The sequence below is a fragment of the Myotis lucifugus genome, unplaced genomic scaffold (genome assembly GCF_000147115.1).
Source record: "Myotis lucifugus unplaced genomic scaffold, Myoluc2.0 scaffold_364, whole genome shotgun sequence".
In the NCBI taxonomy this organism is placed as follows: domain Eukaryota; kingdom Metazoa; phylum Chordata; class Mammalia; order Chiroptera; family Vespertilionidae; genus Myotis; species Myotis lucifugus.
Window position 1 is genome coordinate 73,368 of NW_005871412.1, and position 26,327 is coordinate 99,694.

Sequence of the window (26,327 nt, forward strand, 5' to 3'; positions counted from 1 at the left end):
AACTGAATTACAACTGTGATTAATTCTATATCTACGTTGCTAAGTTTTGTTAAAATGCAGTTTTAGTAATCAAATAATCTACCTCATTCTCCAATATGACCACCTAGTTCATTTGTACCCCATCACACTCAATACACATTTCATTTAGAAACCACCCAGCTTTCATCTAGTTCGTCAATTATGCACACTCCATTTCTTTCAATAGATGCAACCCACGAAGTGCCATCATCCCCTGGCTACAAAACAAAATACAATATTCAAAGGTAAAAACTCAGAGAATTTCTGAAATGGCAGCCCATTCCCTCTGTGTTCATGAAAATAGTCAATGCAATTTGAAGGTCTCTGAACTAATGTAAACTCTAGAAAACTCAGTGTTGAAATATGGAAAGAAGAAAGATTTGCACTAATATAGTGCGTAACAATGCAGTGTCAAACTCGCCATTTATAGTAAATGTCTTGATTGGACTTTCCTCTGGATTGTCATCATGCTGCAGAAGATAAAGATTACTCAAGTCTGTGGGAATTCCATCACGTTTTCTTCCTCCCTTTTCCAAAAGGGAAGAGAAGGATTTTCAGGTCCCTTGAGAAAATAAAAAAAATTAAACACACCCACAAACAACTTGAAACCAAAATGGCAGACTGAATAATCCTTGACTCCATATCCAAATGAAGTTGAGGCAATATTACTTTTGCAGTATTTGTATTCTGCCTAATATATCACACTGTGAGATTCCTCAAAAAACTGAGAAGTCTGAGAGCTACAAAAGAGAAAGCAGTTAAGGCAGTCGATGTCTACATTTGGATTTCCTTTTCAGGTTACATGTCTAAGTCTCCATCGTAGGCGAAGGTCAGAGGCTTCTGTTGGGGAGGTGTGCTTTGATGTGGTTTTGGCTTCTTGCTGCAAAGGGAAAAGAATTCCTGAGATAAAGAAAGTTCACAGAGCTCTGTTTCATCTGCCAAAGACAATTGTGAGGTTTAGAAATTCAATCAGTTCAATGACAAAATATTATTTTCTCTGGACTTGGGGTTTTCTTACTTGTCTACTTTAATGCTATTTTTAGGAGAAGCCTCCTGCTTTCAAAATCTTAGAAAGAGTTTAGTGGAAACAGTGAACTTGGTAGAGGGCTACTTTCTTTCTTGTGCCTTTTTATACACGGTAATGTGAACATCTGCGGCTCACTAATTCCTCAGCTATTGCAACCTTCATGTTGCAGATGTTTAACATCCTAGGCTGCTGGAGTAGCCAGAATCTGGTGCCTTACCCTGGTCTTGTTTTTAAGTAAACACTCTTCTGCTCTGGCCTGAAACTTGACATTTAGCTGCCAAGTCACCTGAGCATGTCAGGAAAATTAAGAGGAGCCTGCACCATGGAAAGCCATTCTCACCTGGTGTGTGTTACCTAAGGCCACCAACTTCGCCAGAGCTGCTGTTCCCTCTCACAGAGAAGCTGAAATTGGTATCATTCCCAATTCACAGTCATGCCCAACAACCTCCCTTACACTCTTTGATTGTTAGTATGGGTGAATCTCTGTGTTTATGAACAGTTATAGTTTGAATTACACCACACACTGCCCTACCGTCCCGATTCCTTCTTCCTCGATGCCTTTGCTTTGCCCTGCCTCTAGAGCCCAGCTCTCTTTTGGGTTGTTCTCATTAGCAGGGAGCCATCTCACTCCCTGTCTCCAAATTGTAGTGGCATCTCTTATTAATTAAATAAATGCATAGTTAGTGCCAAGCTCTTTGATGGGCATTTCACCTAAAATATCTCAATAAATCCCCGAACAACCCTGAGAGGGAGGCACTAGATTAATGGCTACTTTACAGAGAAGGATGAGTGAGGTTATTGAACCTCTCTCTAGTCACTGAGTGAGTGGCAGAGCCTGGATTCTAAGCAAGACTAACACCCAGACCTGTGCATCTACCCTCTTCAGCACATCTCTCTCTACACAGGCCATACTTAGGCATCTGGTAGAAACAACTTTTTTGTGTGTATCCATAAGAATGAATTTTTATATTCTGAGTGAATTTAAATTAAAAACAAACATGTTAATGTATACAATTCTGTAACATTTAGTACATTCACCATGCCCTGTAACCATCACCCCTATCTGGTCCGGGCACATTTTTATCACCTTAAAGGGAAACTCTGCACCTACTAAGCAGTCTCTCCCCATCCTGCCCAGCAACCACCTACCAACTTTCTGCCTCAGTGAATTTGTCTATGGAGGATATTTCACATAAATGGAATTATACTAAATGTGGACTTTGTCATTTGGCTTCTTTCATTTAATGCTTAAAACAGTGAATTTTCTGATATGAACTTTACCACAGTTAAAAAAAGTTTGATAAAATTAAAATGGTTGTCAGGAGAATGTCCTAGTTTAAAATGCTCAAGTTCTAATTTAAGGAGAAAAACATTTTATTTTAAGGTTTGAGGCATAAAGCAACTTATAGGAGCTAAAGAGATAAATTAAAATGATTAAATAAACTATTAAAAGAAACCAGGAATCCTATCGGTGCCCCCACCCTTACAGCTGCCAGGCAATGGGTGCTCAATGGACAGCTACACATTTTACATAAACTCTCTCAATAAATCCCAGAACCACCCTGAGAGGGAAGCAAATAGTTTCTAACCAGGGAAGTTGAAAGGCAGAAACATGCTTTAGAATTCTCAGCCTCCAATTTCCTGCTTCCCGTGTATTTTCCACTTCTCCAAAAGGTATTTATTGCATAATTAGACAAACATTCAATTTGACTTTATATTAGTAGTATATTAATGGATACATATATTCCAGTTGCTCTAGTCACGTTGTTGAGTCAGGCTCTCGTATGGAAAATGGACCCAGACTGAAACTGGGTCCTGAGTACTCAAATCTGAAACATTTAAAGGGACTAAGAAAATACTCAAATAAGAGTTTAGGGCAACTTGTAAGTGACAGCTTGTATACCACCCTGGGGGTTATCTTAATGTTAGAAAGAACACCTGGACATTCATCTGAAATGACAGTAGGGGTCCTCTCTCTCACCTATTTTTTTTCCAGGGCACGGGAAGGGAGGGAGAAGAAATATAATTGCTTTCAGAGAATTTCTGGCAATCCACTCTTAGTTGGCATTTGCTAAATGTAATTAGGCAAAGTGAAATGGAATTGCTGAGTTCTAGGGACTGGGGAAGAGATAGCTGGATCTTATAAAGAGATAGTAACCTTTCCTTGGAGACAGCTAATATGGTCCAGCTATGGTGAGCTGGGCCTGGAAAATTCCACTCTAAATATTACACAGATATTTTAATAGCAGTTTCATGTAAAGAATTACAAACACTGTGTCTACCTCTAGAAGAAAAAAGGGGAGGGGGGCTCCTAATACATAAGCCTTGGATTTTTGTGGGCTGTGAGGTTTATTGGGAATCATTGTGATGGTATCATATGATGAATTTTTCATATTGTGTACTCTCTCCATTGTCAGATACTAAAATAATAATTATGAATGTGTGAGACCTAAAATTTTTTATAGTTTAGAAGTTCTCAGATGTTGGCAAACATTGAATATGGTGGTACTGTGTTGGGTAGCTGTGGCTTTGCAGAGCTGGGCTAGTCAAAAGCATGCTGAGAGGAGAAGCTGAGTGGCAGGGTGCCCTCTGCAAAGCCAGTAAACAGGAGGCCTTTCATTTTTTGTTTCTATTGCAGTTGACATACAATATTATATCCGTTTCGGGTGTACACTGTAGTGCTTGGATATTTACATAACTTACAACTTGACCACCCGATAACTCTAGTATCCATGTCACACCATATACAGTTATTACAATACTGTTGATTATATTCCCCAGGCTGTATTTTATGTCCCTGTGACTATTTTTTATAACTGCCAATTTACACTTCCTAATCCTTTCAACTTTATCACCCACCCATCTAGCAACCTTGAATTTGTTTTGTGTATCTATGACTTTTTTTCTATTTTACTTGCATGTTTATTTTTGTCTTTTGGATTCCATATATAAGTGAAATATGTTTGTCTTTGTCTGAATTATTTCACTAACCATATTACCTTCTAGGTCATGCATGTTGTCACAAATGGCAAGATTGTATTCTTTTGTATGGCTGAGTAAATATATATATATATATCTCGCATCATCTTTATCCATTCATCTATCAATGGACACTCGGGTTGCTTTCGTATCTTGGTTATTGTAAATAATGCTGCAATGAACATAGGAGTGCATATGTCTTTTTGAATCAATTTTTTTGGTTTCTTTGGATATGTTCCCAGAAGTGGGATTTCTGGGTCAAAAGGTAGTTCCATTTTTAATTTTTTGAGAAAACTCCATACTGTTTTCCACAGTGGTCACACAAATTTACAAACTCACCAACAGTTGTTTGTTGATTTAGTGACTATAGCCATTCTGACAGGTTTAAGGACATATCTCATTGTGGTGTTAATTTGCCCTTCCTTGATGATTAGTGACATTGAGTATCTTTTCCTATGTATACTAGAGGCCTGGTGTACAACATTCATGCACTGGGTGTGGGGGTCCCTCAGCCCGACCTGTGCCCTTTTGCAGTCCGGAACCCCTCAGGGGATGTCTACCTGCCGGCTTAGACACGCTCCCCGGGGTCCTTAGTGCTGCCACGGAAGCGGGAGAGGCTCCCACCACTGCCACTGCGCTCACCAGCTGTGAGCCCAGCTTCTGGCTGAGCGGCTCCCCCTGTGGGAGTGCACTGACCACCAGGGGGCAGCTCTTGCATTGAGCATTTTTCCCCTGGTGGTCAGTACGTGTCATAGTGACCAGTTGTTCGGCTGTTCAGTCAATTTGCATATTAGGGTTTTATTATATAGGATTGGACATCTGTTCTCTTTGTAAAAAATGTATATTCAGGTCTTCTGCACATCTTTTCATTAAACTTTATTTTTGTATGAAGTTGTGTGACTTCCTTAAACATTTAGGGTATTAACCCCTTATCGGAGATATCATTGGTGAATATCTCCCCCCATTCAGTACGTTGTCTTTTTGTTTTGTTAATGGTTTCCTTTGCTGTGCAAAAACATTTTTATTTGATGTAGTTCCATTTGTTTTATTTTTTTCTTTGTGTCCCTTGCCTGAGAAGACATATCCAAAAAGGTATTACTAAAAGTTATATCAAAGAGTTTACTGCCTGTATTTTCTTTTAAGTTTTAAGTTTATTCATATATATATATCTATATCTATCTATCTATCTATCTATCTATCTATCTAGATATAGAGATAGATATAGATATATATTAGGATAGCTTCATTTTTTTGCCTGTATCTGTACAGTTTTCCAAACACCTTTATTGAAAGGAATGTCTTAACCCCATTGTATGTTCTTACCTACTTTGTCATAGATTGGTGGGCCATATAGGTGTCAGTTTATTTTTGGGCTCTGTATTCTGTTCCACTGACCTATGTATCTGTGTAATCTATGCCATTACCGTGCTGTTTTGATTATTATAGTCTTGTAAAATAGTTTGACATCAGCAAGTACGATACCTTCAACTTCATTCTTTCTCAAGATTGCTTTGGCTATTTGGAGTTTTTGTGGCTCATATATATTTTAGGATTATTTGTTCTAGTTCTGTGAAAAGTATCTTTGGCATTAGGGATTGTATTGAATCTGTAGACTGCTTTTGACTGTACAATTTAATGATGTTAATTCTTCTTACCCATGAATGGAATATATATGCTTCCATTTAATTGTATCCACTTTACTTTTTTTCTCCAATGTTTTATAGTTCTCCAAGTATAGGTCTTTAACTTCCTTGATTAAATTTATTTCTTGATATTTTATTCTTTTTGATGCTATTGTGAATGGAATTATTTTCTTAATTTTTCTTTCTGACAGTTTATTGGTATATAAAAATTTAACCTATTTCTGAATATTATTTTTGTATCCTGAAATGCTACTGAATTGATTTATTAGTTCTAATAATTTTTGGTGGAATCTTTAGGGTTGTTCCTATATATTATTTTGTCATCTGCAAATAATGACAGTTTTATTTATTCATTTCCTTGTCTGATTGTGGTGGCTAGGCTTCCAATAGTATGTTTATTAATATTGCTGAGAGTAGGCATCTTGTTCCTGATCTCAGAGAAAAAGCTTTCAATTTTTTTCTGTTGAGTATGATGTTAGCTATGGGTTTAGCATATATGGTCTTTATGTTGAATTATGTTTCTTCTATTCCCACTTTGCTGAGAGTTTTTATCTTAAATTGATGCTGGATATAATCATTTTTTTCTGAAGCTATTGATATTTTTATCCTTCATTTTAATTATGCAGTGTATCATGTTAGCTGATTTGTAGATATTTAATCAACCTTGCATCACAGTAATCCAGTTGATCATGGTATATGATCTTTTATATATATTATTGAATTTGGTTTGCTGATATTTTAATGTTTTTGTCTGGTTTTGATATCAGTGTAATGCTGGCCTCATAAAATGAGCTTGGGAGCCTTCCTTCCTCTTCAGTTTTTGGACTAGTTTGATAATTATAGGTATTAATTCTTTGAATGTTTGGTAAAATTCACCTGTAAAGCCACCTGATACAAGACTCTATTGGTAGTTTTTCTTTTATTACTGATTTGATTTTGTTAGCAGTTGTTACTTCTGATTTTCTGTTTCTTCCTGATTCAACCTTGAAAGATTGTATATTGCTAGCAATGTATCTATTTCTTGTAAGTTGTCCAACTTGTTGACATATTATTGTTCACAATATTTTCTTATAATAATTTGTATTTCTTGTTACTGCTACTCTGTGATTTTATTTATTTAGACTCTCTTTTCCTTGATGAGTTTATTGATTTTTAAAAAATCTTTTCAAAGAATCAGCTCTTGGCTTCATTGATCTTTTAAATTGTTTTAAGGCTTCATTTTGTTTATTTCCACTCTTATCTTTATTATTTTCTTCAACTACTCATTTTAGATTTGTTAGTTTTTCTTTTTCTAGTTCCTTTAGGTGTTCAATGAGATTGTTTATTTGAGATTTTTCTTGTATTTCCCTCTGAGAACTGCTTTGACTATGTCCCATAGATTTTGGGTCCTCATGTCTTCATTTTAATTTGCCATGAGTTATCTTTTGATTTCTTCCGTAATCTCATTGTTAACTCATTCAGTGTTTCCTAGCATATTATTTAGCCTCCATGTGTTGGTTTTAGTTTATTTCTTTTAATAGATTTTAAATTTGATATCATTGTAATCAGAAACAGTTTGATATGAATTTAATCTTCGTAAATGTATTGTGACTTTTTGTGTGCATCTGAGTATGTGGTCTTCCCTGGAAAATGTTCCAGGTACACTTGAAATGAATGTATATTCTCCTGCTTTGGGGTGACATGTCCTCAAAATATCAATTAAGTAAAGCCACTGTTTCCTTGTTTATTTTCTGTCTGGAAAATCTATCCATTGATATCAATGGAGTATTAAAGTTTCCTACTGTTACATTATTACTGTTGATTTCTCTGTGTATGTCATTATTTGTTTTATATATTTAGGTGCATAGATATTCATAAGAGTTATATCCTTTTGTTGGATCAATGCCTTTATTATTATAAAGTGTCCTTCTTTAAAAGTAAGACTGTAGCAGGAGATAAAGTTTATTTAGTCTGATAGCTTTCATAAAATTTCCATTTGCATGAAATAACTTTTTTCACCTTTTTACTTTCAGTTTGTGTGGTTTTTATTTTTAATCTGAAATGGGTCTCTTGTAGGCAGTCTATGTATGGGACTTGTTCTTTATCCATTGAGCTCCCCATGTCTTTTGATTAGAGCATTGAATACATTTAAAGCGATTATTGATAGATATGTGGTTATCCCCATCTACTGTTTTCTGTAGTTCTTTTCTCTTGCTTTCTCATTCTTATTCTCATGCTCTCTTCTTTTGTATGTTCATGACTTCCCAAGTGTTGTGTTTGGACTTCTTTCTTGTGAATCATTTGTAAATTTTAGTTTGTGCCTCATTTAGACCAACATATTTATAGATGTCTATTTTAAAATCACTACAAGTTTTACTCACCCCTACACTTTTGTTTTCATCATGATTTTTTTTTACTTTTTTGATGTGTGTTTTCATTTGTCTATTCATTTATTGTTGTAAATTTACATAGTTTTTCTACTTTTGCCTTTAATCTTTGTTTTAGCGTTATAGTTAGTTGATCTACTGCTTTTATTATTTGCTTTTTAAGTGAAATTTTTTTCTTTCCTAGATTCTTACTCATATTTTTTATCTTTTATTTTCTTAAAGAAGTCCCTTTATCATTTCTTGCAATACTGGTTTAGTGGTGATGGACTCCTTTGTCTTTTACTTTTCTGGTAAGCTCTTCATCTCTCCTTCAACTCTAAATGAGAGCCTGGCTGGGTAGAGTGACCTTGGTTCTAGGTCTTTGCCTTTCATCGCTGAATATTTTATGACCAGGGGTCCTCAAACTTTTTAAGCAGGGGGCCAGTTCACTGTCCCTCAGACCATTGGAGGGCTGGACTATAGTTTAAAAAAAACTATGAACAAATTCCTATGCACACTGCACATATCTTATTTTGAAGTAAAAAAACAAAATGGGAACAAATACAATATTTGTATTTGCATGTGGCCCGCGGGCCATAGTTTGAGGACCCTTGTTTATGACAATCCTTTGGGGCCTACAAAGTTTCTGTTGGGAAATCAGCAGATATTCTATGGGAGCTCCCTTGCACACGACTGACTGTTTATCTCTTGCTGCTTTTAAGTTTTCCTTGGTCTTTAGCTGTTGGCATTTTAATTACGTGTCTTGGTGTGGGCCTCTTTGGGTCCATCTTGTTTGACACTGTCTTGCTTCCTGGACTTGTAAGAATGTTTGCTTTGCCAGGTTAAGGTTTCCAGTTATTAGATCTTCAAATAGGTTTTCAATCCCTTGCTCTCTTTCTTCTCTTTCTGGTACCCCATGATGCAAATTTTGGTACTTTTGATGGTATCCCAGAGGTCCTTTCAACTACCTTAATTTTTAAAACTTCTCTTTTATTTTTGCTGTTCTGATTTGGTGTTTTATGCTGCCTTGTCTTCCAAATCATTGATTTAATCTGCTTCATGTAATCTGTTGTTCACGCCCTCTAAGGCAGCGGTTCTCAACCTGTGGGTCGCGACCCCTTTGGCGGTCAAATGACCCTTTCACAGGGGCCGCCTAAGACCATCCTGCACGTCAGATATTTACATTACAATTCATAACAGTAACAACATTACAGTTATGAAGTAGCAACGAAAATAATTTTATGGTTGGGTCACAACATGAGGAACTGTATTTAAAAGGCCAGAAGGTTGAGAACCACTACAAGTCTAAGGTATTCTTCATTTCAGTTATTGTATTTTTCATTCCAGACTGGTTCTTTTTTCATGGTTTTTCTCTCTTTGTTGAAGTTTCCATTTGAGATTTCTTATTCTTTCCTTAAGTTAATTGATCATACAACCAGTTTTTGAGTTATGTTTCTGGTAGATTGCTTGACTCCTTCACATTTAGTGTGTTGTTTTTTGTTTTGTTTTGTTGCTTTTTTTTTCTGGAGTTTTACTCTCTTCTTTAATTTGGGACATGTTTATTTGTCTCCTCATTTTGGCTGCCTCCCTGTTTGTTTCTATATTTTGGGTAGATCTGCTACATCTCCCAGTCTCCACAGAGTGGCCTTATGTAGTAGGTGTCCTGTGGATGCCAGCAGCACATTCTCCCTGATTACCTGAGCCAGGGGTTCCAGAGTTGTCCCTTGTGTGTATTCTCCTGCTGTAGTTGAGCCTTGATTACTGTTAATATAACAGTGGGTGGGATTGACTCTCATGCTGACTAGCTGTGAGGGCTGGCTAAGATGACAGTGGACAAGCTGTCCTTTTTGTTTGAGGATAACCCCTTGGAGATGGATTTGCTATAGCAGGGTACTGATGCCTGCTGAGTTTATACTTGGGTGTGTCATTTTTGGAGCTGGTTGCGTGGTGCTCTGAAGCTGGACATGAGGGGTGTTGGTTCTGCCCTTCCTTGATACAGGCCAAGATCAGCCTTGGCATGTGCCCACCCTGGGGCCATGTGGGAGCAGCTAAAAAGTGATCTGCAGTTGGTCACCACCTGTGCTGGGTTTGGAGGTGCCATATGTGAACAAAGGCAGGCTGCCACTAGAGTAATATTAAGTCAGCTTCACAAGAAGTACACTGTGTGCCAAGGCTAGCTGTAGCTTGTTTGGACCTTTGAGAGATTTTAGGAAAGTCAGCAGCAGAAGCTGAGACAGTCTGTTTGTGTGGAAAATCCACTGAAAGAGGTTCAGGCCAGTTTCAATGTGGCTTCTTTAGTTATAGGACTTCTGTTCAGCTAGTCTGCAGATGATTCATTTCTAATGCTGGTTCTTCTATAATTTAGTTGCAATTTTGATGTGGTCATGGGTGATGTGAGCACAGTATTTACCTACTCTGACCCAAATTCCCCAGGAGACTCTTCTTTAGAGCAGTGGTTCTCAACCTTCCTAATGCCACGACCCTTTAATACAGTTCCTCATGTTGTGGTGACCCCCAACCATAAAATTATTTTTGTTTCTACTTCATAACTGTAATTTTGCTACTGTTATGAATTGTAATGTAAATATCTGATATGCAGGATGTATTTTCATTGTTACAAATTGAACATAATTAAAGCATAGTGATTAATCACAAAACAATATGTAATTATATATGTGTTTTCCGATGGTCTTAGGCGACCCCTGTGAAAGGGTCATTCGACCCCCAAAGGAGTTGCTACCCACAGGTTGAGAACTGCTGCTTTAGAGTTCTTGTTCCCTATATTCATTAAAAGTGCATTTTATTTTTATACATATCTCACCTCAATTTTGTTATCAGAAAAGCTATGATCACCTTACTCACCATAAATTAGGACCCAGAAATGCTGCCACATAGGCCACCACCAGTCATCTCTACTAGTAATCCATCATGCAACCTGGCTGTGAGAGATCATTGACTGAAGGTCACATTTTAAAGTGACCTCTTCCACAGTCATTTGCATCTTAGCAAAATATAAAGCCATTCAGCCAGAAAAGTGAGCTCATTCTAAACTGACAGGCAAGCTGCTAGCAGTTCTCAGCACAGTTGAATTTAAGCCACAACGACTCATCGTCAGGCCAGTGGAGATTAAATAGTTTGATGAAAGCCAGAAACTGTCTGTTGTTTAGGCTGACCCTCTGGAAGTGGGGGCACCGCTCTCAAAGTTCAGCCGAGTAAAAGCCCATTTACCAAGTTGTTCTGAACAAGGCGGAATGGATGTCATTATCTGGAGTAACTTCCAGGTACTATGTCTGGATTAACTACGAACTCACCTAGTGGCCATCCCCATTAATTACCTCATAGATCTTTATTGCCAGGGGAGGTGGAACATCAGCAATATTTCAAAAACTTTGAACACTAATGGTAGAGATACACAGTAGTTTCTGAATAAAGTGGTTCTTAAGAAGACTATTTTTCTATATTTTCTCAAAAGCATTTCCAAAATGTATTATAGATTGCTTTCGTCTAAAGTACACACCTAAAGACCTGGCATATTATAGCAGTTGTTTTGTTTTAAGCCTTTTATTTTGGGAAGAAAATATAAAATCCTTAAAACTGTTCTCCTCTGTTTGAATTCTTTAGGCAACTCATAGATTAGGGCATATGCTATGTGTTTTGATATCTCAGGGCATATGCTATGTGTTGTGATATCAATTAGATCTTTTCCCAGGCCTGTACCTTAATTTACTTGGAAATCAAGAAGCTCTAAAATAAGTGAAAGCAGTAAACACTGCATTCTGTCTAAAGACATTTTAGGATTACTTAAGAAAAAGGAACTATGGAGACTGGACAGAGCATATGCTCTGGGGTTGGGCAAACCCAGAGCAGATTTTACCAGGCTGATGACCTCAGGTGTATTAGTTAACTTTCCTGAGGATCATTTACTCTCTTTCAAATGATAGCAACATCTCATTAGATTATTGTGAGGACTGACCAAGGCAATCTATTTACTTTGTTTGACATATAAATATTAGACATTTTCCTGACATTTGTCTCTAAAATTAATGAGCAATACATTATTTGTTGTACTTATCTACTCATTTATTCATCCACTTATTCCTTTGTTCAATACACATTTATCAAACTTGTGCTCTGAAAAATATGTCAATAAAGTATAGTAATTATAACTCTTCTCCTCCTTCCCACAAAGTCCTTGAGGGTTTGGTAGAGGAGGAAGATGCTTATACAAATAACTCCAATACCAGTGAGGGGTAAATGTCACAGCAGGGAGGCATGGCGAGTCATTCCAGATGAATGGGATATAAGGAGTAAACCATCGAAGCATAAGCCTCCTTTTGAAATTAGAAAGTTCCATCCTAAGTTGTTTTTTTTAATATAAAATGTTAAGAACTAGAATTATTTAGAGTAATGGTTGTCAGCTTTGGTTGCATATTAGAATTACCTGAGATACTTTAAAAGATCTAGATGGCCTGGCCACACATAAGACTAATTAAAATAAGAAATCTCTGGGGCTGGAACCCGAGTATCAGTCCCTTGGAGTGGCGGGAGATGCCAGTGAAAACAGCTGCCAAGCTGAAAGCTACTGATAAAAATTAAAAGAACGTTATTTCAAATGAGAATAATAAAGATAATGGTCTCCCACTCAATTTTACTGTTGGTGATGATTTTGTCGGGTAAATGATCCTGACATTTTTCCTCAGTATAACGTGCTACCCATATAAACTAATAATTAGTACTTACCAAACAAGGTAGGAAGTAAATACTAGGAAAATCATGATAAGAAAACCACCACCTGAAACACCATAAACCCAGATTTTTACTCGGCCATCTGTTTAAAATAGAGATAAAATAACAAGCTTAGCATACAACATTTTTATTTCTCATCTGAATTTCTGAGTCTTGCACAAGTCATAAACCAAAACACCCAATTGTGACACCTATCAAATGTTAGATCATCTATCAAAAATTTCACAGTGCCAAAGAAACACTGGCAATCATTACGTCATAAAATCTAACAACTGGTAAACTATTTTGAATTTATTTTCATGTGTGTGCTGTCTTATACATGTAATACATCTTGACTACATAAATAGGCCAAGAAAATAAATTGTCAGTTTATTTATTAAGAAACAATCTGCATGCAAAGAGAATTACTATGCCTATTTTTGTTGACTTTGCTTCCTGAATAATGAGTGAACAAAAACGTTATGACCAAGCAAGCTAATCTATTTACCAAATTATTATAAAATTATAGCCATATGTGTACAAATATGCATTGTTTTGGATTTGATTATTTGCTAAAGTTAAAGAAAAATAGATTAACCAAATAGTCCGATCATTGGAACTCTATCTCATTTTACTAAGAGATAACTCTGACTTGATCGTGTGCATGTTTTTCTATGAATAATAGATATTTGACTTGTATCTGGAACTCTAAAATTTTATGTGAGCATAGAGTTAACTAAAGTCAGAATTGGACTGGCAAAGGAACTGTATTCCTTTCTGAAAGATATTCACACACAGACAGGGTTGTTATATTAGATGAATGTAATTAACTGCAGGATTAAAAAATACTTTAACATCTAATTCTAAATGTTTCTGTAGGATAAAAAACAATAAAAATTTGTTGAAAATACTTCTTTAGAATAAAATCATAATATGTTCAATTATATGACCATCTATAGTAATTTTTGACACTTTCAAGCATCAATCTGGTTTTAGGATGAGGTTTCAATGCTATTTTTCTATGGCCGAAAATCTTTTTACAAAGCTTTGATTCTGATCTCTTTGAAACACTAATGATGAAATCCCCCAGTCTGAGTTTTTTACAATGACAATTTACAAAGCCTTCCCTGAGTGAGAATGCTCCTTTAATCTTACTACCCCTAAGCCTAAGGGAGTTGAAGTATTAGGAGAATCCAATGCTTTTAAATCCCCAGTGCAGAGGTATGTGGTCCATGGCCTTTAAAGGCATATTCCTTAAAAAAGAATTAATATAATTTTTATAATAACATAATGGATAGGGCCAAATTTCAAACTATTAAAAGATGTGTAGTGAAAAATAAGTCTTCCTGCCCCTCTCTCTCAGTTTCCGACCCAAGCGCTATCACTGTTACCAGTTTCCTTGGGAATCATTTCACAGTTGTTTCTACATATACACATTTTTTAAAAAAGACACAAATTATATATCATTCTTTTATGATTTGCACATATTTTCATTCTATTTCATAAACCTATTTCATTCTTTTTAATATGACATATTGCTTAATTGTATTTTTCTCATTTATCCTATTTACACATATTTATGTTGTTTCCACTCATTTGCTATATAACAAGCAATCGTGTAATGGGTAGCATTTACATACTTATTTGGTATAAGTATATATATTTGTATGATGAGTTGCTAGGAGAGAAATTTTCAGTCACAATGCATGATCTGTATTGCCAGATGCCCTCCTACAGGTTGATCCAATTTACATTCTCATCGTGAAGACCTCTTTTCCAAAACTAAATATATATAACATATATACTTATATACATACACATAGACACACATGTGTATTTGCATATATCTTATTGATGCTTTCCTTTGACTCCTCAAAGGTTAAGGACCTGACTTGTGGATTTGAAGACTCATTTCCCTGGAACCTCACCCTCATTCTCTTCTGAAATATGGTCTACAAACAACAGGTGAATCTGGCTACCTTTCATTGCTTGTATCCTTCAAAGAACTTAGTCACAATGTGAATAAGATTTTAAAAAAACACACATTTATGGCATGCCCAGACATCTAGGGGAATCAAATTGAGTTAAGATATTGTAATCATCCTTAAAAATTGGTTGAGGAATACACATCTTGTTTCTGCCACCAGATCTAGGGGTTATTGGGGCTGGGCTCTGGTTTTTGCTTCATTTAAGCACATCATAATTGAGCTTTGTCTGTTTTTTTCTTCTCCCTGCCCCATCAGCTATGCCACTTTGCTCAGTCATTAGCAACATTTTGTTTCTTAGAAGAGGCATGTGTGGTAGGCAGAGTATCCTGCGTTCATTTTCTGCTCACTTTACAAGGTGGGAAGCAGAGACCAGTGCTATGTAAAGGCCTTAAGGACCTGCCTTTCAAACCTGGCTGTCACTTCCTAGTGGTGTGACTTTGGTAAAATCAATGTGTGTGGGCAGTTTTAGACTCCTAATCTCTAAAATGTGAATAATAGCATCTCATTAGATTGCAAGAACATAATGAGAAGATTCATGCAATATAGGAAGCACAGACCCACAGGATACATGGAAGCATCTAATAACTTTTCATTCCTGTTCTTAGTAACCACCGATTCCTGAGCTCTGCAGGCCTGACACTGTGCTTCTACCCACAACAGTCCTACAGGGTAGGTGCCTCTAGATGGATCTCAGCAATGAAGAAACAGGTCCATAGAGGAGAAGAAATTATACTCAAAACAGGCACATTCTGAGCCATGACAGCAACAAGGTCTGTCTGCCTTTGACCACTGCCTTTGCTTCTCTAGTGTTGCCCAAGCCAGATAAGGTCCTTGGACATTTCCTAAGGCATTTGCATGTTCTGGAGAATCTATTCCACCTTTTTATTTTAATTTAAATTATATACACAAATTCACAGTTGTAGAAGCATATACTATTGCAGAGAGAGTTTATAATGGAAAAATATTTTTCAAGGTTAATATTTTGGTTATTTCATTATCTGTTAGACTGAAGTTGGCAGACTTATCCTCAACAATCTATGAAAATTTTTACATTTAAAAGAGATTGTGCATTATACATCCAATGTCCCAATTTGGGAAACCTTGCATGAGACCATATTGCCTTTTCCTCCATTCAGTCATGAATATTGGTCACAACATAAACCCTAATCTCCCACAAGAAAACTTACATTTCTTAACACATAACTGAAATGTACCTGGATCCAGGGGCTGAATAGACCATCCTTTAAAAATATCATGTATTTTTGAATTCACAGGTCTGTTCTTCCCAGCAAGGTTTTTCACATGAGCTTTTCTATCCTCTGAGCCAGGGACTTTCATGCAGTAATCCAGAAAACCATTCGATCTCATTATCTCCGTATAACCCTTCTCACAACCACACACTCCGCCCTACAGCAGAAAAGATATTTTTATGATTACTCGTTGAGTTGTGTAGACAAAAAATAACAAGTGCTGAAATCAGTTGATATTTGCATATGTCATGGCAATTTCTGTGTTTTTTTTCAGCAACAGTCTTGCCAAAGAGATGAAAATCCAATAATTCATCTTTCTGAATTTCAAAGTCAACCCTTAAATAAATCATCAGCTTTTTTCTAGTGGTTTACAATTCTGACACCTTGCAAATATGAAATCACAATTATTTGTCAAGGGAGGGTATTAACTACACCCTTTTCTCTCTTGTGGAGATGTTTAAGGCATTTAATCAAAATGTCCTCAACTCTTCCCCCATCCCCAGCTGTTTAGATTCCTGCCCACTCACTTAACCTGTCCTTGATACTGAGAAGCAAAGCAATAGGAATTATGCGCATATCTTCTTAGAGTTATGTGCTCCTGGAGCTCTGTTGCTGCCCCAGCTGCCGGATGTCTCTCTCACCTGCTACCCTTGATCAATAACTGGTCTGAACTACCTCCCTGCTTGTAGGCTTGGCTCTGCCCTCAAGGAGGGCAGCCCAAGGGGAGAAAAACACAAAGGCACATGTGTGTGAGAAGAAACCTGTTTCAGGAACATGACATAACTTTAAAAATTATATGTGCACTGCACATTTTTCCATAATTCCTGAGCAGTGGTAGATGGGAGAATGATTTCTGCTTTAAAATATATATACACGTTCATATATATGTGTGTGTGTGTGTGTGTGTGTGTATGAATGTGCACACACATACTTTTTATTCATAGGCATTTAACTTATTTAAAATGAACTAAAAATTTACACTATACTATTTATAGTGTAATCAATTTAACATTGAGCACATACAAACATGCATTTATAATAACTTTCAAAATAATGTAGGTAGATGAAAGGCTAAGAATCAAGAAATAAATCAATGGAGAACAATTATTGGTAAATAGAGCTAATATAAATTAGATATCTGAAAAACAGATTTCCCTATAGGCAGATTTATAGAAAAAGACTGCCTGCAAAGAGTTTCTTAATCACTGTGACTACTCCAGCAAATGCCTCTAGATGGTATCGTGGGCACATGGAGCTGCTGCTCGCTCCGGTGACTGGGAGGCATCCGGCCGCATGTGTGCAACACAGCAGTGGAAGCCCCGGTGGGCGCCTCCCGCAAGGACTCACCTGCGTGCAGTAGGAGAAAGGCTTTCTGCAGGCTGGACTGCACTGTCGAATCGCCGCAGGCCGTGCCTGCGGGGAGCAGCCTCCTACAAAGGAAATCCTGTCATCATTTGCAGATTTTTCTATGATAAACATTAAAAAACAGTTTTGCTCTCTCTGGCACTGGCCACTTTGTAACAGTAGTATTATTATTTTTTAAATCCGTTTGCTGACATGTGTCCCAGTCTTACTTTATTGATTACTCCAGGATGGATGGATAGAAATGGGAGGCTCTGCTCACAGAAGCTATTTATAGATTTTTTATACCTGCTGCTGGCGGTATGATTCCATCTTATGGCTATGCTTGAGGGTGACGTCTATGAGTGCCAGCATCAGTAAGAGAATCGGGGACATCTCAATTTAAGTTCAGGAGCATAAAATGTATCAGCTCGAGACTTATTCTACATATATTTTCCTTCAGTTCTGGAGGACCCCACCTAGGCACTGGGCCAGTTCCCAACAACCACATGCTAAAAGAAAGCCACTAATCAATGTATGCACCAGAATATCAAACACTTTGGCAACATTTTAAAACATATTTCAGGATATGCATACCCTTTGACTTCCCTCCCCCTCACACACACACCCTCTGACCCCCACACTTATTTTCAAGAGCAAATGTAGAGGCACCAGGAAGGGAAATCATACATATGATCTAGTATGTATAGTACTTGGCACAGTAATTGCATATTTGTAAAAGGATAGAATAACACATGCTTCTATAATCTGGAAATCACTCACATACTAGTCTTGCCTTCTTGGATTCCATGTACTAAGCAAAGAAGGTGCATAATATTTGAGGGCAGTATTTAAACCTTATTTATACTATTGCTTGCATTTATAGACTGTAGCCTTTACCTTACTATAATTGTTAACCAGTTATAGTTTGATTTTGTAACTAGTAAAAGCTTTGGGCATAAGGCAGTGTAGAGAACAGTCAGAGCACTTTCCCTGAGAATGAAGCAGATAAATTCTCACTGTTACTTGGAAAAGAAAATAATCCACACAAAAATTAAAAGACAACCAAACTCCAGAATTAGCACTTTGGTGTGGTTATTAATTGGGGCATTAGCGGCAATAACCACACAGTCCTGTTGCTACCAATTGAGTTTGGAGGGGGTGTTGTCCACTCTTTAAAGCAGCAATGTCCAAAGTGCAGTGTGTGGGCCCCTGTAGGAGGGCATCGCTAGGGAAGAAAATGTTGGAATTTATCTAGTTTATATAACACTTTTAAGAATGAAATTAAGCTCCAATAACACTTAGCAGATGACGCTAGTAAGCTGACTCATGCATCAGGTGTCCACGTGTGCTCTGTGCGGAGAATTTGTAGTGTGACGGCACCACTTTAACTCTCAGCATATTGCAGAGTGTGTGATGCTTTCTGTGTTCCTGGTAAGGCTGATTTACAATATATTTAGTTTTAATAACTGATGAAATGTATAAGTATCTTAAAATAAATTAGTGTATGAATAAACTATGGATTAAAGGAAATACCAACGATGCAAAAACACACGTACAAGGAAAAGACAGAGCTGCCCCTCCTATTCCTACAGAAGAATAGACATTCTCCCTAGAATAAGTTCTTTGCCATCTCAGTACTAAGTAAAAATAATGGCAATTTACTCTGATAAGAAGGCATAAAAATTCTTTAAAATTATTGAGAAGACTAGATCAAATTGTATCCATAACCATGAATGAGGAACACTTCCTCCATCTAAATTTATATATTAAATAGTAACATGGAAAAGACTGTAAAATCTCAGAGGGAAGGAGGGGTAGGTGAGAGGGAAGAGATCAACCAAAGAACTTGTATGCATATATGCAAACCCCATGGACACAGACAACTGTGTAATGGGGGGCAGGAGGCAGGTGTGGGCTAGAAGGGATCAAATGGGGAAAAAAGGGGACATCTCTAATACTTTCAACAATAAAAATTTTAAAAATAGTAATCATAACTAGCACAATCTTTAAAAACTAAGCTTCCAGCGAGTTAATATATGCATCTATAATTTGTAGCAAATTTTTGTACCATTAGCAAATATGATATTTTAAATTTTATATGTCCTAATATACTCTTTTAATTTAAATTTCTGTACATTTTATAATATATAAGCATATGATATGATTTATAAACATGATATGTTGAGATAAGTCCTCAAAAACTTTTTACTAAGAAGGTACATGATTTAAAATTTTAGAGACAATTTTAAGTTGGCATCTGTCTTTTCCAGTCTTTCTCAGATAATAATATTTGAGAGAAAATTATTGTGTTTCAGCTTATTGCTTTAAGTTGTCTGATATATTATGATGGGTCTTCAAATAGAATTGTTTGCTTTCTGAGATGCAAAGGTCTAATGACAACTGGACAAGAAGATAATCAAAGGCTGTCTGTTCAGTGTTACCTGGCTTATAATTTGTAAGCGAATTCTCTTCACAAACAGCAACACTCAGAGATCTTTAGGAAGCACCCACATGAATCTGAGGTAGGAATACCTGTGACATTAACGCCATCTGAACGTTGGCACCATACGGTTCGTTCATTATTATTCCAAAGACTTGCTTTCCAGGTGTAGTGATAGCATTTGCCTCCTGCAAGCAGATATGACAACAGCGGTTCCATTATCCCCGACGTAAGAAAAGAATAAGCTTCAGCAATCAAAGCTGAGAATTGAAAAGTGCTCTTGGTACCTGTACAAGGACGTGTTTCTAGAACCTGCTGGGGGCAGCTGTCTTGGTTTTCAAAAGACTGAATTATAAATGTCCTTGACCTAGATTGGCGGCCCATGGTCTCGAAGCTTCTTCCATCGATGCAGGTTAATTCACACGTGCTCCACTCCGACCAGCCCGTGAGATGACAGTCTCCTGGATGGGTGTGCAGTACAGAGCGGGGGCAACAGCATGGGAACTGGCACTTGACAGCATTTACATACACAGGGTTCACAGGAGATTGTTGGTGGTGCAGTGATAGGGGTGAGTTCCGTAGGCCAGACATTCTACTTTGACGAATTTTCTAATTAGAACGTACTCAGAATGATGAAGTAATTGATGGTTTAGTCTATTTTAGAAAGATAATGCCAAAACTAGATTGGCATTGCTTTGCTTCAAATCATAGTCATATCTAGAGAACACTACACATCTGCTAGTGATACAAATTTTTTAAAAAGGGAGATGTAGAGGTTAAAGTAACTAACTTTTCAAAGAGCAGCATAGCCTTATAAAATTGAGGTTCACCGAAACCATAAAAAGATCATAAGCTGGTTATTAAAGTGGAATATCTTTGGACCTAAAGAATGTCACATAAACTAAACATACACACACATTTATGTGTATTTACATTTATGTGTATATGTGTACAAAAGCATATGTGTTTATATACATGCACATGTATTTTACATGTCATACTATGAGGGTATATTAAGCCACCTTAAACTTATGCCATATATCCTAAGTTATTAGAATTAAAATAAACTCATACATTTTATGCAACTAATAATGGCCTTCATGGTTACATAGAACGTGACTGTGACAGAATGCTTTCATAGACATGTAGCCTTATTTGTCCCCACCACGCCATCTCCCTGAGGTTCATCTACTCATGGATTTGGTCAATAGTTTTGGAATAATGGCAATGTGCTGTCAGGTCAGGTATTGTTAACACATTTTCTAGATGGAGCAACCATTGCTCAAAGGTGAGACCATATGTCCCAGGGAAAACACCAGGGAAGTGATAGAGACAAGATTCCAACTTAGCTCTTAAATTTCCAAGTCCAGGGTTTTTTCCCCTCTTGCCTCCATTGCCAGCATATTCCAAAAGTTATAACCAAAATTAAAAATTAATTAAAGTTAATAAAAACTCTCAGTTTTGACTAGATAGAGCTTCCTCAGAAAAAAAAAAATAACCTAATAGAAAATAAATAAGGTCATCATGGAGGGCACTCCCCATTGTCTGAGGCTGCTTACCTGGGCAGGGCACAGAACACAGCTGCTGCAAGCTGCCGTCCTGCCAGGGCACTTCTTTACACTGGGCATCATCCACACGTACAGCGGAGCTAGCGACCGAGCCATTGTGGACCACACAGGAGAGGCCGCGGACCTGGACTCCCTCCCCGCAGTCTCCACCCTGGGAGAGGAAAGGATACTGTCAGGATCACCCAAATAATTAGCTCGGTTTTGGCTCATGCTACCTCTTGCTAAAAGAAAAAACAACAACAAAAAGGTAAACCCTAGTTGTATATTTCAGCAACTTCCTCCTCCTCAGAGTTCTCTTTCAATTCTTGACAAAGCATCACTAAACAATTCTTTGAGAGCTAATAGAGAAGCTGAAGAAGAAATGCAAATTTATGCCGTGGAATTTCTGTTCTCAGAATATGACCATTCATTCTGGAACTCAGCTAGAGTTGACTGAAAAAGAAACACCATTCATAATTTGTCTAGGTGTATGGGATAAAATGGCCTAGAATCTATAATCACCCCCTCCCCCAGGAGAGCATGTAGAGCCATGGGCCGTAAATTCCTCTTACACTTTTTATCTTGCAGGCAATTCAGTACTTCCTCATATGGATTAGGTTGGGGTTTCCCATGCAACAGTGATTTTTCTCTATTGCCATGAGTTGTTTTCCCAGCATGCCTTCTGTGATGAATAATGTCCTTTGAATATATTTACAAAGCCCACTCTGATTATTCCTGGCAATTAGAAAAAAATTACACGGTCTCACAGGAAGAGAAGCTTAGCATTGAAAGGCTCTTAGTGGGTGTCTGGCCCACGCATCTGCCTGATGAAAGGTTTCCGACTAGAACACCTGTCAGGTACTCCTGAGAGGAGCGGTCTTTCCTCAGCCCTAGTCAGGTGCTCATACTTCAAACGGAATCCCATTGGATATTTTGATAACTTAGGTGATAGCTCTCTCTTTGCACCAATAGCTTGAAAAACCGAGCCTAAGGCCAACTTTTCTGCTAAGGAGCTGAAATCCCAGGAGGGCAAGAGTGAGGCTAAAATAACTAAAGCAAGAAGGGAAGGAAAGTGAGTATAAGGTAGTGTGACCATGCTGGCCTCCCTTCCAAAGTCAGCACAGCTGCTTTCTTGGTCGCCTACATCCTCTTTCAGACAGGCCACGTGGTGTCACCATGCCTCGGTACCACCCATGGTGGGCGAGGGAGGAAGAAGGCAAAGGCATTTAAATGCCAGCTCCTCCTTGGATCCTCTTCTCATCTATCCACTTTCATCCTAGGGAGTATTCACTGCTCTGTGCTTCCCAGGTGTGCTGCTCAGTTTGCACTAAGTCCAGAAGTTGACAGAAGAGCTAGAGCCTTTCTGACTACTGCTGGTATGGTTGAGGGGGGACAAGGACAGAGCCAGAGGGAGGGGGAGAGAGGGGGTGTAAGAAGGCACTGCGGGAGAGTGCTGGAGCCCTGCACACTCCCGTAGTCATGAATGACATGCTGCATAATCCATTATTAGGGAGCAGCATGGTAACTGCTCTGTACTGGGCAACTGGATTTCACCTCCTTATCCCTTCTCCACCACAGGGCTCAGAAACTGCATTGCCCAGGCCTTGGAGCTACGGTGGCTCTTGCAGTGGCAGGAGCAAGAAAGGTCAAGGTGGTCAGCCAAAGCCGTCAGGACAGTGTTCTGGATGGGCAACAGGTTATCCGGGGCTGAGGGGCCTGTGGAGCCCCGCCCAGGTCAAGGCACAGTTTGTGTCAAGGCAGGTGGTAGGTGGACCACTGGAGGTACAGGAGGGCACACAGTGGCTGCCGAGACACATTCTTCATATAAGGAAGTTATATTGGCAAAAAAGAAAAGGTGCCACTTGGAGGAGATCTGAATTATAGGAACTTAAAGCCTGTGTAGGCACATTACCTGGGACCATCACCGTCCCTCCTAGCGCTGTTTTAACAAGAATTATGTAAGACGGCAATCCCCACACTTGATCCATCGATGCCTCATAATTGCTCTAATCTAATTTCTACAGCTGTTGGAAATTGTCAAAAGTGCACTCTAATTTTGAACCCAAGTGCATTTTTTGGAAGGTAAGTGGAGGTTCAAAATCAGTTCATGGTAGATTCAGGGAAAGCAAATGCTGTAGGAAAGGTCTACTCCCTGAAGCAGGAAGTCACTGGTGTGAGTTAAATTTCACTGGGGGAGTATTCTCCCTGTCGCTTGCTATTCTACAGGAGGGATCTCAGTCGTCCGGGGTGTGTTTTGCTGTAGAGCAACAGACTTTGTGGACTTGGAGACCCCGCAGCAGGTATGGAATTTGAAAACCCTGCCACCGGGAACCTCAGTAACAGGACATGGAGTATAAGGAAATGGCAGGAAACAAGTCCACATAGGGGGTCAATTTAAAAACCAAGACAAACTATAATATGCTCCTCGGATGTATCCATACTTAAGCTGAATCTCTCATACCTTTGACAACAACAGCCACAGGAGGAAGAAAAATCGGCATCAGAATGATCATTTCGCTCATGAAGCAGGCGTCAGCTCGCTCTTAGCCCTGAGCCTGGCTTCTCAGAGCAAGATGATCATCTGCGAGGATTCTCTCATTAACTCTCCACTGTCCAGATCACTAATGGACTCTATGCTCTTAATTGGCATCACCAGATGTGGTTAGGCAGATGGTGTTAATAATCATAATTATAGTTTTAATCAAGACTATAATAGCAACTGTAATAGCAATTACAATTCATGAGGTCTTCTCTTTGCCAAGGACTATGCTAAGCACTGCATATGAATTGTCTAATACCTTCCAAAAATCTCCAGCAAAACTTGTACTATATCTACTGCCATGATACAGATTTAAAAACAGGGGCTTGGAGCCCTGGCAGGTGTGTCTCAGCGGTTAGAGTGTTGGCTCAAAAACTGAAGGGTCAAAGGTTCAATTCTCAGTTAAGGGTAGGTTGCAGGTTTAATGCCTGCCCAGTCAGTGCTTGAATAGGAGGCAACCTATTGATCTGTCTCTCTCACATCAATGTTTCTATCTCTCTCTCTCTCTCCCCCCCTCCTTTCCTCCCATCCACTCTATCTAAAAAAAAGCAATGGAAAGAAAATATCCTCAGGTGAGGATTAAAAAAAAAACAACAACAGAGGTTTGGAGAGCTGGGAAATTGCAAAGCTGGGAACTGGTAGAACATTGACTGAAATTGGGGTGCTAGACTCCAGAGTCTGAGCTGCTAAGACAGATTGGCAAACCTATGCCTGGATGCATGTTGTCAGTTAAAGAACTTGGAAAGAAAGAGTTACAAAAACACTTATAAAAAGTAACGCCTGAGGATAAACACTTCTGTTTGCTGATCTCTTTCCATATGAGATAAGGGCAACATTGGCACATCAGCAGTGCCCTGTGCAAGGTTTGATTCTGCTTGATGGCCATCAGCCACTTCAATACCATCACCACCTTCAGTGAATGAGCAGGTTATATACCTGCATTTGGCAGGTTAGGCTATGATAGGACGAGAAGAAGCAGAAGTGAAATTGAGAGAGAAATGTTTTTTTTCCTTTGTGGCAAAGGCCCACTGTATTTTGATCAGTAATTCCAAAACTTCAGCTTACATAAGGCAACTCACTGAAAAGATAATTGTGTTTTCTGACTCAGAGAATTCAGCATTAGGCTTCAGGGAAAGCAGAAATTCAATTTGAATGCAGGACAAAATAGAGGCAAGTATCATGATCCCCTTTCTCCCTTTGCCCCTGCTTTTCTCTGTGTTACCTTCCTTAGTCTTTCTCACTTCTGAGAAACTCTATCTACAGCTAAGAGTTCCTAAATACAGCATCCTTGAAAGCTTCCATCCCATTCCTCACTCTTAGGGAAGAATGCCGATTGGCCCCGTTGGGTAAGGTGCCAGAGCAATTAACTACAGACTTGTTTCCTGCAAGCTTTGCCTGGATGGGGTCTAACTCCAAATTTCCTCCTAACTGAGCGTACCAATTAGTGGGAATAGCCTCCCCTAGACATCTGAGGTTTCTGGACACAGCTGCTCTGTCTCCAGGGCCTCCAAGTCTGGGTATTGCCAACCGATGCTATCACCCCGCTTCTCTCACCAGCACTGCTGCAGAGAATGCTCACAACACACCACTCTTGCCCCAGCTTTTCTGCCAAAAGCTCTGTAGCAAACAACAAAATTAGAGATTGCATTTTGTCATTTCCCCATAATGTTTCTATGGGACAAGATGAAGAGCACTTGTCTAGTAAAAAAAGGAAAGGAAAGGAAAGGAAAGGGAAAGGGAAAGGGAAAGGGAAAGGGAAAGGGAAAGGGAAAGGGAAAGGGAAAGGGAAAGGGAAAGGAAAGGCTGAGAAGATATCAGGGAAAGTACAGGAGAACTGGTAAGGTCTAGTAACAGTTGTGTGCCTGGTAAGACGCTGAGCATGGAGTTTCAGTCCTCTCTCGCTCTCTCACTTACTCCTTTTCTTTTGTCTCCCTGTCCCTGCAATGGGCTCTTGCATTCTTTGAGTTGATTTTCTCTGTCAACATTTAGTGAAAATAAAAGGAGAAACATTCCTTTCATTCTCTTAATTGTGATTCCAAGCATTATTTTAAAATTGCTCAAGTAGTTTAGGGAAGAAGGTTTCAGATTAGCGGACAACGTATTCATATTTAAAACCAATAGTACTGAATTACTTAGCATGGTTATTTTTTTTTCTGTAAAAAGGAGACTGAACAAATGTACCACACATTTTTGTTCCTCTGGGACTTATTATAATACATGGGCATTTAACTTGTGCAAGATGATAATGCTGCAAGACAATGTCATCTGACAGGGACAGCAGACATCTTTATGAGAATACTCCGCAGATTGCTTAGTGCATAACGGAAATTATTGTTACCTAATTATAGTGAGCTTTGGAATAGGAACTGGAGGATAAACTAGTAAAGAAAGAAAACAGGGAAATCAATGTGCTTTTTCTTACACAGGAAGCCAGAGAGAAAATGCAGTGGAGGATCTTTGCTGATCCAGCAAAAGCATGTGA

At 38.3% G+C, this 26,327-nt stretch overlaps 1 protein-coding gene across 1 annotated transcript in view; it reads right to left on the minus strand.

Annotated features, from left to right (window-relative positions):
- Positions 1 to 816: 816 nt before the first annotated feature.
- Positions 817 to 26,327, minus strand: part of THSD7B (thrombospondin type 1 domain containing 7B) — a 720,951-nt gene continuing 695,440 nt past the window's right edge. Inside the window, exons 19-25 of the mRNA XM_006101466.3 lie at positions 21,319 to 21,478; positions 20,047 to 20,220; positions 19,852 to 19,947; positions 17,323 to 17,405; positions 15,940 to 16,132; positions 12,753 to 12,840; positions 817 to 898 (exon numbers count right to left, since the gene is read on the minus strand). Coding sequence (XP_006101528.3) covers positions 817 to 898; positions 12,753 to 12,840; positions 15,940 to 16,132; positions 17,323 to 17,405; positions 19,852 to 19,947; positions 20,047 to 20,220; positions 21,319 to 21,478 — 876 coding nt within the window. The remainder of the gene's footprint in view (positions 899 to 12,752; positions 12,841 to 15,939; positions 16,133 to 17,322; positions 17,406 to 19,851; positions 19,948 to 20,046; positions 20,221 to 21,318; positions 21,479 to 26,327) is intronic.